We start from the raw sequence: 12,261 nt of genomic DNA on the forward strand, positions 1-12,261 counted from the left end.
CCTCAGACCTCTTCACACCCACAAGCATCATATATAACAGCTCGCCCACATGAAAGTAAAAACCTTTTTTTTTTTTTTTTGTATTCCGTAGGACCCCACTCCATCTCACAGTTCCAATCTCAACCAGATATCTGGTAAGCTTTCTGTAAACAATCTTGAATAATGTATTCATTTTAAGGTATACTGTATATACACTAAAAGTACAAAAAGTATGCTTAAGGAGAACAACCCAAGGACAAAGAATGATATAGTTTAGTACCCCTTTTTTTTTTTTAACCGAGAGTGTACGTGCAGGAGGTATATGGGACACAATGTGGAATTAAAAACATACAGACAGGAAATGAGAGTGTGGTAAAGAGGAAACAAGTATATACAGTAAAGGAGGGGCTAATGTTGACAGAGAGATAAAGAGAGATAAACTATATCGCCAAAAGTATGTAGACCCCTGATTATTACACCTAAATGCACCCATTTCAAAACCATGTACACAGAGTTGGCCCCCACTTTGCTGTTATAATAACCTCCACTCTTCTGGGAAGGCCTTCCACTAGATTATGTTTTGCTGTGCTGTAAATGTGATTTGAGTTCATTTATCCACAAGAGCATTAGTGAGGTCAGGCACTTATGTCAAGTGAGTAGGCCCTGTGTGCAGTCAGTATTCCAGTTCATCCCAAAGGTGTTCAGTGGGGTTGAGGTCAGGGATCTGTGCAGGCCACTCGAGTTCTTCAACACCAACCTTGGCAAACCATGTCTTCATGGACCTCATTTTGTGTACTTCATGTTGGAACAGGTTTGGGCCTCTTAGATCCAGTGAAGGGAAATCTTAATTCTACAGCACACACGGACATTGTAAACAATTTTGTGCTTCCAACTTTGTGAAGTGATGGTCAGGTGTCCGTATACTTTTGGCCGTATAGTGTAGATAAAAAGAGGTAGAGAAAGGTAGAAAGACTAGGCTTCAAAGAAACCTGAAGGAGGGTCTTGAGCACCTTGCTAGTGATAAACAAGTAGATAAATTACATTCATGTAGCCTTCACAGAACACTGAATACTCTAGAACTCAGCAATATAGTAAAGTATGATAACATCCATGCAAAACATTAAAATAATATACGTACAATAACATGTTTCATAGCACTTTTGATTTCCCAGGAGACCTAGAAACATCTCTACACCATTACCTTCATTAGAAATGCCCGGATCTGTAAATATGCATGAAAACATTATTAGGGAATGCCCCATACCCATTTTTTAGACTGATGGATTCCTAATCTTCGCTCCAAGTCAGCATAGTTCTTCTTTTCTCTCTATCTGTTTGACAACGATTTCATCAGAGTAATCTTCTTTATACCTTTTTCCAAAATCACTCATGAACCACCCCTAAACTATAATTTGTTCATCATTAACGTTAGCTAAGTTAGTTGTCATCTTCCAGTAATCATTATATCAGACTGTGACTGATTCATAAACAGAGCTCATGCGTAATTCATGAGTTTTATACAGATCTACTGAGAACGTCAGTTATCTCAGAGCTGTATTCTTCTTATTCCAATCTAATCAAATCAGACAGAACCATTTAGACAATATTGCTACAACACGGGTGCTCGATTATTCACAACATACAGTACATAGAGCAGGAAATTTTAAATGGTATCAGAGAGATTAGCAAATCACAAAACTACCGCATTGCTCGGAAGCATTGCACGAGGTAAATAAGCTTCTCTAGAGGAAGCTGACTGTCTCTTTCTGACAGAGGCTCTATAGTTAGCACCAGCTTGGTAACTCTGGGGAGATCACACAGCACCAATGGGCAGGATGTTTCAAATGAACAAGTCACTCTCTGCTCCGGTGCGTTACTGAAAAACAACCCACAGCTCTCTCTCTCTCTCTCTCACTCTCATATAGTCATATATTAAAAATATGACAAATAAAGGTGTCCAAGTTAAACATGTCTAACGTAAGGTAACCCATGGCATACACCCACCTTGTGTTCCATACCCCCGTCATCTGTACTGCCGTCATTCTCGGTCTCGGTCTCTCTTCTTCTGCTCTCATCCTCTTTCTCAGGCATCTCGATGACACCCTGAGACGCGTCTGCTTCCCCGTCCAAACTTTGCTCCACCATGTCTCCATTCAGCAGCGATTCGCCGTCTGGTTTCACAGCTCCGCTGTCATCACCGTTTCTGTCCATCTGACCTAACACTCCATTGGTAGAGGGCATGAGGTCATGACTGGTGCTGCCGTCCTGAGTCTGCTCTTTAGTATCCGTCGCTATCTGGCAGCTCTTGTGTACCGGACTGCACTTAGCAGGTTTGGCTGAGTGTTTCTGAGGAGAGCTGTCCCTCCTGTCTGTGTTTCTGGGTGTAAAAGACAGAGACAGGGTACAGTAGGTAGGTCAATCTCTTTTTTGCTAATCAGTAAAACACCTCTTCTTTGCACAGAGCTCCAGTAACTGTCTTCAGAATTTGAGAGCTGGCGAGAAAGCGAGAGGGAGCATGTGTGAAAATGTGAGTGAGTTAAAAATACTCCACTCTAGCTGCACAAACTTCCTCTATCATGTAGGGCAGTACAATGTGTGTGTGTGTGTGTGTGTGTGTGAGAAACTGCGCATGCGAGTTTCAGTGTTATCGGAGGATGTGAGAGCATGCAGGTCAGGGGAGGTAAAAAAAAAAAAAAAAGGGAAGAGGAGGATGGGAGGAACAGGCAAAGGAAGAGAAGATAGGTTGCAGAGGTACGGCCGCACCGAGTCCCGAGAGATAGCCTGCTGCCCTATTTCAGAGCACGTGCCAAGATTGCACACACACGCACGCTCTTTGACAGAGTGATACTACATTTTGTATACGTTGTTAAAAACTCTACCTATAGGTTCAGGTGCAGGTGGAAAACAAAAAAAGTGAAGACATAATCTGCTTTCCATAGACTTTTCACACACATACAAAAAAAAAAAAAAAACAGGGCCAGAACAGCAGAAACACTGAGTACTCCGTGTTTAAACACACACCCCACATAAACACATCCTGCAGGCCCTCCAGCTGCTTCCCAGACTGCGGCCCACCTGCAGACAGCCCTTTCCTGTACAGGGTGGATGGCAGGACCTGAGGGTGGTGTGGTTGGTGCAGTACACCACACCAGGACACACGAAATTCTTGGTCAAAAAGGTGAGATGATACTGACCAGTTTTTACTCCACACTGTATTAGAACATGCCGTTATAGGAAATAATCCTAGAACAGCATGTGCAGTTTCCACCCCAATTATTTTCCAAGTGTTTCATGCCTTTTATACCACGCCCATCTGCCAATTACAATTTTTAACTTATTAATTAAAGGCATGTCATACTTTTATTCAGTTACGTTTAACATTGTCTAATGTTCACAAAACAGTCATTCTCTTACCAGCCCCTCTCTCTCTCGTTTTTTTTTTTTTATTACACAAAAACACAGCTTGTCATGCTACTGAGAAACCAGGAAGTGCAAAATCCTCGGGTGTGAAGACTCTCCCATGGTGGAAAAACTCCTTACATAAACATAAACATCTCCTTGCAGAACGTTTCACTGCATCAACAGTTACATGTTTTTCTTTGTTTCTTTAGATTGTGAGAAACATCTACCATACAAGTCGGGGTCAGTTAGCTGTTACTATAGAAACGTTAGCATATGCAAATGAGTTGATATAAATCAGTCATTTGCTGTGCAGCTGAACCGACATTCTGACCAATCCGCTTTGAGAATCCAACAGCACTGATGTATAACATGCAATGATATAAGCTTTCATCTACTAATACAAATCTACAAATTTAATAATTATCGAACAAAGCAAAGGCACAAATAAATAAATGATTCTATTGCTATTTAAGATCTTGAACCGGTTAAATTAGTTGAAATGCCGCCTGCTTTAACGGCATCTTCTAATCAGGATCCGCAAACTCTTAATCGCTGCTTATAACAGCCATCAGCTACTGCGAACACCATTAATACATTACAACACATTTGCATTGTCTGCCTCATGGCCCGCCACAGGAACTTGACTCAAGTGATGCAACAAAGAGCTCGACACCCACACAAAATGTAAAAAGATGACGTCATTAGACCTGAGACACAAACAGGATGTACGTGTGCGTATTTATAGAGTAGATATCAGCATCTATGGCTTGTTGTGGGTGGAAGATAATTCCATAAGAGACTTCAACTTCAGCCAGTGCCCAGCTCTGAGAATATAATCTGTAGTGAAGACTTTAATAACGGAGGAGTTCATTTTCATTTGAACATTAGGTAAAAATGAGGACGGAAAGAAAGAGCTTAGCTACTTAAAAACCAAGGGTTCTGAAACATTTTGAAGTCAGTGACCCCTTTAATTGTAAAATAATTTTCTCACACCCTATGTGAACATAATCTAAAAGCTTTTTTTTTTTTTTTTTAAATAAATATTAGCATCATAGGTTAAAAGTGTATAATAATATCTTAGTAATTTATTAGCACCAAACCATATTAGTGTTTTGTTCCTGAACTTTCCACTGACAGAAAACATTAAAGATCCATGTTGACATTATTTATAGACCTGCTTGTCGAAGTTCAGACTCTAACTATAAAAAAAAAACAACAACTCAGTACTTAATGTAAAAACTTTGCTGATGATGGGTTGAAAAAGAAAATCCCAGACCCCTTGTCTATGCTCCGCTGACCCCTAACCCCTGCTTTAAACCACATTATTAATATTCACTTGGTACACAGATATACGCTTGTTTTTCCATACCGTCATAAGACTTTCATAGTCTTAGTCTATTTCTCACACACATATGTAACATTCAATACCAGCCTGTACCAACATGTAATATGTACCAACATGTAATATTACCCATGAGTCAATCTGCTTCTGTAAATGTAAAAGCAACATTTAAATAATGTGTAAGAGTAATTTGCTGAATTCCACCAGTAGGGTGCAGTCTAACCTCACTAAACTGTGTCTGTGTGAGCCCCAGCATATAAAATAGAATAGTGAAAATATATTCTTACCAGTGTTTAGGCTTCATAATATAAATCGAATCATAGTAATTCTAGAGGACTCTTGTCCTGCTCATTCGAAATCCCATCTCTTTTCTTCGTAACGCCACTGTTGAGAAACCATTTCCAGCAACTGAAAGTCACCCAACTTCTACTTTTTGATCAAGTCTTCTTGTACAACCTTGAAACTGACAGTAAATCTTTTTCACTCTGTGCTTCATTGTTGGTTACACAATTAAGGACGCGTTACAACAGTGGGTAGCTCTTCCTAAATGGTGACATTCAGGTAGTGATGAATTAGTTGAAGGCTCGATACCGTTTGAAAATGTTTGTGCCCGAATGGACTAAATAGAGACTGATGATATGGCTGGTCATTTAACGTGCTCGATTTTTGACAACACTGAATTAATACTCATTTGTATCCAATTGAAAAAGTGTCCAAGCTGTTGAACAAGCAAAGAAGCAATAAACAAATGACATACTCAATGCTATAAAAAATAAAAAAAAGATTCCAGGCATGGAACATGAGCCTGAATGAAAGGTTTATGTGTTCTGTCATCAGCTCATAAGTCTATAGAATTCGGACAGCATACAGCAGTGATATAAATATAATTATCTTCAAATGGCTGAAATGTCAGCATGGACAGCTTTTGAGCCAAGTGAAGGGGGTGAACAAATATTCATCCATCCATGTTCTGTACGAAGGGTTGTGGAAGCCTGGAGCCTATCCCAAGGAACTCAGGGCACAAGACGGGGGGCACCCTGGACCCATGGCACGGCACAACTGCACACACCTTCACACACTACAGACAATTTGGAAATGCCCATCAGCCTACAACGCATGTCTTTGGACTGGGGGAGTACATGGAGGAACCCTCAGAGCACGAGGAGAACAGACAAACTCCGTGCACACAGGGTGGAGGCGGGATTCGAACCCCCAGCATCGGAAGTGCGAGGTAAAAGTGCGAACCACTAAGCCACTGTGCCTCTGTGAACAAAAGATGCATACCAACATCACTAGTACAGGGAATCTCAACGTTTTGCAGCCAGGGACTATCCTGAAAACTCTCAAATAAATTCCATGGATCCCTAGAACACATATGTTTAAACATGTGTATAATAATGAAAAAAGATTTTAAAAACTCGTTAAAAAATAAAATAAAATTGAATAATAATAAAAAAAAGTATAATAAATAAAAAATGCTATTAATTGGCACCACAGATCTTCATATTCCTCAGCTATCCACTGACGGAGCGCATTACATCCAAGTTGTCATTATTTATAGACCTACTTATTAGGGATCAAGTTAGTGAGGTTTGAATCCACCCATACACTTCAAGTGACCAGACAAACAGGGTAACTATAAGAACTTAACAATAAATAAACCCACCGGCCACTTTATTAGGAACATCATCAGCTTGTTTATTATTTATTTATTAGTTCATTCAACCAATTAACCAAAATCAGCCAATAACATTCTGCTGCCGCATGATTGTCTGACTGGATGAAGGAGCAGGTGCATAAGTGTTCCTGCTTAAGTGGCTGGTGAGTGTATAATAACTTTGATAATGGTGGGTTGCGAGTTCTACCAAATGGAACAAAATACAAAAATCACACTCTCACTGGTTTAGAGTCTTTGAGAACTACTACACCACTAGAGGATGTGAGAACGCAACTGCCAAGTAATACAAAGTGATTCGCTTTAACATCGAGCGCTTAATTATTTTACTTATCAGTCATCTGACAGCATTTCTGTAGCGTTCAAGAAGCAGCAAAGAGACCAGGAAGAAAGCACCAAGCAGAAAAGCCTGTAGCCCTCCTATTGGCTAGCTCTTACGTGTGTACCTGTTTTCCTCAAAGCGGCTGATGAGGTCAGACACTCTGCCTTTTCCTCCTCCCTCCTCCATTTTGGAGCTAAAGGGTGAGCTCCTGCCCAGCGGCTTACACAGCTCGGTCACCGGAGTCTGGAGGTGTGCTGGCTTAGGAGGCACTATAGTGCAGGACCAGAGAAATACACAGATCGTATAATTCATTGACACCACTATAACTCAAAACGGGATTAAAAAGTACCTCTTATCCCAAAATGCTATCCAACACATTACTGTTGTGTCATATTCTATTATCCTTAGCAGCCAGGAATGTGAGAAACAGAGCCGCAGTCACTTATCTTATCTGAGCTCTTATCCGCACTCATCCTGTGCATTTCAAACTCTACTTAAACTTGGTCGCTGGTCTGTGAACTAGAAAAAAAAAGGATGACCACTTCCTATTTGATCTCTGAGGAGGTAACACTGTTCAAACACAATATCTGTTCATGCTTTAACAAACACCAGACAGTTCAAGGACACTGCCTCGCCCTGCTTGGTACGAGATTCAAAGCTTTTTAACAACCAAGGCAATGGCATGACTAATTGGCCACTTTAATGACTGCATTAAGTGTCTAGTAATAAGCTCTTAAATAGTGCCTAGTAATGAGCCTTAGTTAGGAAACCATTCTACATGCAATGTTCTCAGAATACATGACTATACTTTGGGTGACCAGACCTTAAAAAAGTGTCCGGCCGGCATTTCTAAATTTGAGAAACTGTCCGGGAATCGGCTTTAGTTTCATCATGATGTGCTTATGGTCTCGTACTGCATACTTGTATTGCTTTAACCCGCCTTCTCGCACACCAATTGGTCAATTATAAAAGGCTTGCAGCAACTATTGGCCAAATTCCTTCCTCTATACACTAAACTCTAATCAGTATCCCTTGGTAGAAAGATGAAGCATGATACAGTACACTAAACACCCACACACCTCACCCATACCCACATTACAGGAAACAGCTGTCTCTTTGAAAAGTGGTTCTTATGGCCCATCAGTGCAGGGTTGGCTTCTAGTTTAGCCACAGTTGTCTCATTTTGGATTTTTATTATTTAAAATCACCCATGTGGCCAATGTGAAGCAGCTGCTTGAACTGTGCAGCTCTGAAAATGTTCCATTTTCCATTCAAGCACAAAAGAAAGTGAATTAACATGTCTAACTACTGGTATATTCGTTGTTCAGTGAAGAAGCAATAACCAAATAATATAGTGAATGCTAAAACGTCCAGTTATGAAATATCTAAATAAAATACTTAATTTTTAATTTTATTTATACTTATTGACACAAGATTACTATATTCCCAGGGCCACTAGTCTTGCATTTTCGGTATATTGTCTCTTGTGTATAAAATTTATTGAAACATGGATATTTTTTAAATTATTCTATTTATATAATTAATAATAAAAAACATTTTTATATATAATATTATATATATACACGTACACACACACACACACACATATTTATATATATATATATTTATATTTATATATATATATATATATATATATATATTTATATATATATATATATATATATATATATATATATATATATATATATTATACTATATATATATTATACTATATATAATGCATTTACATAATGCTTTTTATCTGATCTCATGTTTTAGATAAAGGTCTGAACTTTCTACACATGAACTAAAAAAAACACTGTGGTATAGCATACAGTGTGTGCAGGTCGTTCGTGGCTTGCTTAATGATTAAAGACAACATCTGTGTGTACGTGTGTGTATGTGTGTGTGTGTGTGTGTGCGAGTGCATGTGTATTTTTACCTTTTGGTTTGATATGCCGAGGAAGCTGGCGTCTTGAACCTTTTCCATTTACTCCTGAGGAGCTTCTGTTGCTTGCTCTGCTTCCCTGACGTGGCTTCTCATTGCGACTGGCTCGATCTGCAGACCTACTGCCAAGATCTGAGAGACAGACAGAAAGGGGTTGGGTAGTGGAGAATTGTATTATTTATTTATTTTTACTATCTGTAGGCTCATGAGACAAACTCAATGGGACAGCAACAACATGGGTGGTGAGAAGTAGTTATCAGATTTACTCATATCCGTATGAATCACAGTCAACACTAGGCACCTGACATTCTTCATGATGGTGGGAAACAATCAATTACATTTAAAACAAAGAACAGATGCAAATGACCGATATTTTGATCTGTAAGGAATAAAACATGACCAGGCATGTTGTTATAGAAAAAGAACAGACTGGGTGGTGTGACTATTTTCCCATACCAACATGTCTTGCACTTATGCAACAGCAATTTGCCAATTACAATTTTTATTAATTAAAGAATGACACATTATACTTTTTGTCCATTCCCTCTCCAGTAAAACACATAAAATAATAGAACACAGCTTATGTTACCGAAAAAGCACAAGAAAACAAGTCCTCTGTCTAAAAACCTTTGCCATGTCTGAAACCTTTTTAAAATTGATAACTTTACCTCTGACTGTTACAAAGCGCTGACACTGGAGACTCCTTCCATAGATATTATATAAATAAGTATAAGTATGTGTTCTTAATCTTAACAAGTCCCTATAAATGAACTGTTACTACGGAATCAATAATGTTTTAGAACAAGTACATTCAAATTGTCCGTCACAGCTGTAACTACAGTCAGAGCTGCTGTTATAGAAAAAAAACAAAACACATTTTGACCAATCAGATTTGAGAATTCAACAGCCACTGTGGTATAAATAATTTTAATATAACATTCAAAAACATTTAACTGATGAATTCATTTATGCAAAAAAAAAAAAAAAAAAAAAAAAGGTTTAAAGTAATAGACGTAACGTAGCAATAGACAGCATGTTTGCCTCACATCTCCGGGGTCGGGCTCGAATCTTGCCTCCGCCCTGTGTCCACAGGAGCATGCCTGTTCTCCCTGTGCTTTGGGGGTCTCCTCCGGGTACTCCGTGCATGTCCACAGACATGCATTGTAGGCTGATTGACACTATGGACAATTTGGAAAAGCCAATGTTTGTGTGTGTGATTGTGCTATGCGATGGGTTGGCAACCTGTTCAGGGTGTCCCCTTCCTTGTGCCCCAAGTACCCTGGGATAGGCTCCAGGCTCCCCGTGACCCTGTGTAGGATACGTGGTATGGAAAATGGATGGACGGATTCTAGAGATTAAAGAGAACGATGAACAGAACATTTTAAGATCATTTATATACACTCAGGTTTGTGTATGTCAAATTACCTCTTCAATTCTTACCACAGGATTTCAATAGGGTTCAAATCCTGGCACTGAAATGACAGTTTCAAAACCTCTCAAAACCTGTTCTATGTTGATATGGATGCATGTTTGAGGTTTAAAGATCCATTTAAGTCCAAAGACAAAGCAGTTTCCAGACAAAGCCTAAAATATTCTGATTCTTAGTGGAAATCATAACAAGTGCTCCAATATGGACCTTAAGAACGATCCATAAACATATCTTACAGGGGTAAGATATCTCATCTCAGACCTACTTTTTAGCCATGCTAAATTTTTATTCTGATGATTCCTGGTGAAGAGTTGTTGTTGTTTTTGTTGTTGTTATTATTCCCAGGAAGTGCTTCTTTAGTGGAATTTGTCTATCCAAATGATTATGGAGTCTAATAGCTTATTCTGAAACAGGACACCCCGAGAATCAACTACAGTGAATCATTCTAAACTGCCACTTTGTTTCGTCCAAATCCTTTTCACAATGCAGAACATAAACCAGCTAGCTAATAACTGCTTAAGAGATTAAACCTTTGCTGAAGATTTCCTTTTAGTTAATTTAGTCTTCAGTTTTTCTGATGAAAGACAGAAGGCGGGTCACGAATGTGCCATGGCTTTTTTTAATTGCGTATGCTCAGACATGTACCAGCGAAGAAAATGTGACAAACACAAACAGGTTCCACACCATTCTTCAGTAATAGTGTGCTGATTCTTGACCACTTTATTCTGTACGAATGGCGTGAGAATGTTCTTAGCGTCTTGACCTTACTGGTCTTGGTTATAGTTGAGGTTTATCATGTTTATCATTTGTATCCTTTCTTACAAACTTGTTCGTACGAAACTGAACGAAATCCAGCAAATTCATACAAATTTCATATCATATGATCCGACTGGTTTTGCATGCACCATTGGAACTGGACGAATTTCTATTGTTAAAGCATGCTTTTGATATGCGTCATGATCGTCTGAAAAGTGACCCTGAAACTAGTTGTGACTCAAATCTGAAATCCTGTCAAGCATCACACTTGCTAGACTTCTCACATCTGACAAGACGATCTGAAACCTGACTCTGAAACTGACTCCGTCAAAGCAGGCATGGTGTTCGCTACTGTGTTCCTCTCTGTATATCAACTGACAGTCATTTGATAAATCCATGCTCATGTGAAGGCATTGCTGCTTCCTTATATTTCTGTTGGGTTCATTACCCTTTTGATTTTATTTTAAAATCACTCACTGAGCCTAAGATCATGGTGGAAGGAATCTTGTGATTCTCATGAAAAGGGTACAGTTTTTGCAATGTTTTCCAAGCCAGTCCTTGGTTTTGCAGTCAACATGGTGGTATATTATCGTACAGAGACTTGGGAGAGGTAAAAAATGTGGACCGAATTTAGGGCTCTAAGGACTGGGTTGGGAAACCAGTGAACTAAAGAATGTAAATAGCTTGTATCTTTCTAATCTCGGAATAGTTAATGGAAAATAGCAGATAGTCACAGAGCTATTTTTATTGCTGCTTTTCTCACACACACACACACACACACACACACACACACACACACACACACACACACACACACACACACACAAAAAAAAATACAGATGTCCCACGCTTCATGCTAAAACTGGCTCATGCGTATATGGGTCTAATGGAAAAAAATATGATTAAGCACTGAGGCTAATCTCAGTATTTGATAATCAACTGGGTTTGTATCTGTGTTAGCATGTGCTAGGAAAATCAATACATAGTAAACTCATCTCTATGCCATAGAGATTTCTAGAAAGAAAACATGTGCACACTGTTTACCCAGCACAAAAACACGGTTCTATTGCATTCTCAAACTTTTTTTTTCCCCCATGGCATGAAAGATGGTGCCGAGTCTGCTGCAAACACATTACGAGATTGGGGTATAGGGTAATGAATGACACTTTACTGACAGATTGATTCTTTCAGTTTCAAGCGGGATTTTATTTATTAGACAAACAATGAAACATCGCAAGAGATAAGTAATGAAACTGTTACAGGGTTAAAATAAATAAATAAATAAATAAATAAATAAAAATTAAAAAACCCTGACAGCGAGGTGGTACGATACGGCCCTGAGGCGAAGCTTATACCATAGTCTGACAACAAACGCACACTTTTAAATGAAAATAACACAGCATACTTT

At 38.9% G+C, this 12,261-nt stretch overlaps 1 protein-coding gene across 5 annotated transcripts in view; it reads right to left on the reverse strand.

The window, feature by feature from the left end:
* The window catches only part of fgd4a (FYVE, RhoGEF and PH domain containing 4a), a 64,766-nt gene that overhangs the window by 13,798 nt on the left and 38,707 nt on the right, over window positions 1–12,261 (reverse strand). For all 5 annotated transcript variants that reach the window (XM_053622805.1, XM_053622808.1, XM_053622807.1 and 2 more), the window contains 3 exons: window positions 8,663–8,800; window positions 6,845–6,989; window positions 1,984–2,356 (listed from right to left, as the gene is read on the reverse strand). In XM_053622805.1, the coding sequence (XP_053478780.1) occupies window positions 1,984–2,356; window positions 6,845–6,989; window positions 8,663–8,800 (656 nt within the window). The remainder of the gene's footprint in view (window positions 1–1,983; window positions 2,357–6,844; window positions 6,990–8,662; window positions 8,801–12,261) is intronic.

Source organism: Ictalurus furcatus, chromosome 4, assembly GCF_023375685.1.
Source record: "Ictalurus furcatus strain D&B chromosome 4, Billie_1.0, whole genome shotgun sequence".
Classification (NCBI taxonomy): domain Eukaryota; kingdom Metazoa; phylum Chordata; class Actinopteri; order Siluriformes; family Ictaluridae; genus Ictalurus; species Ictalurus furcatus.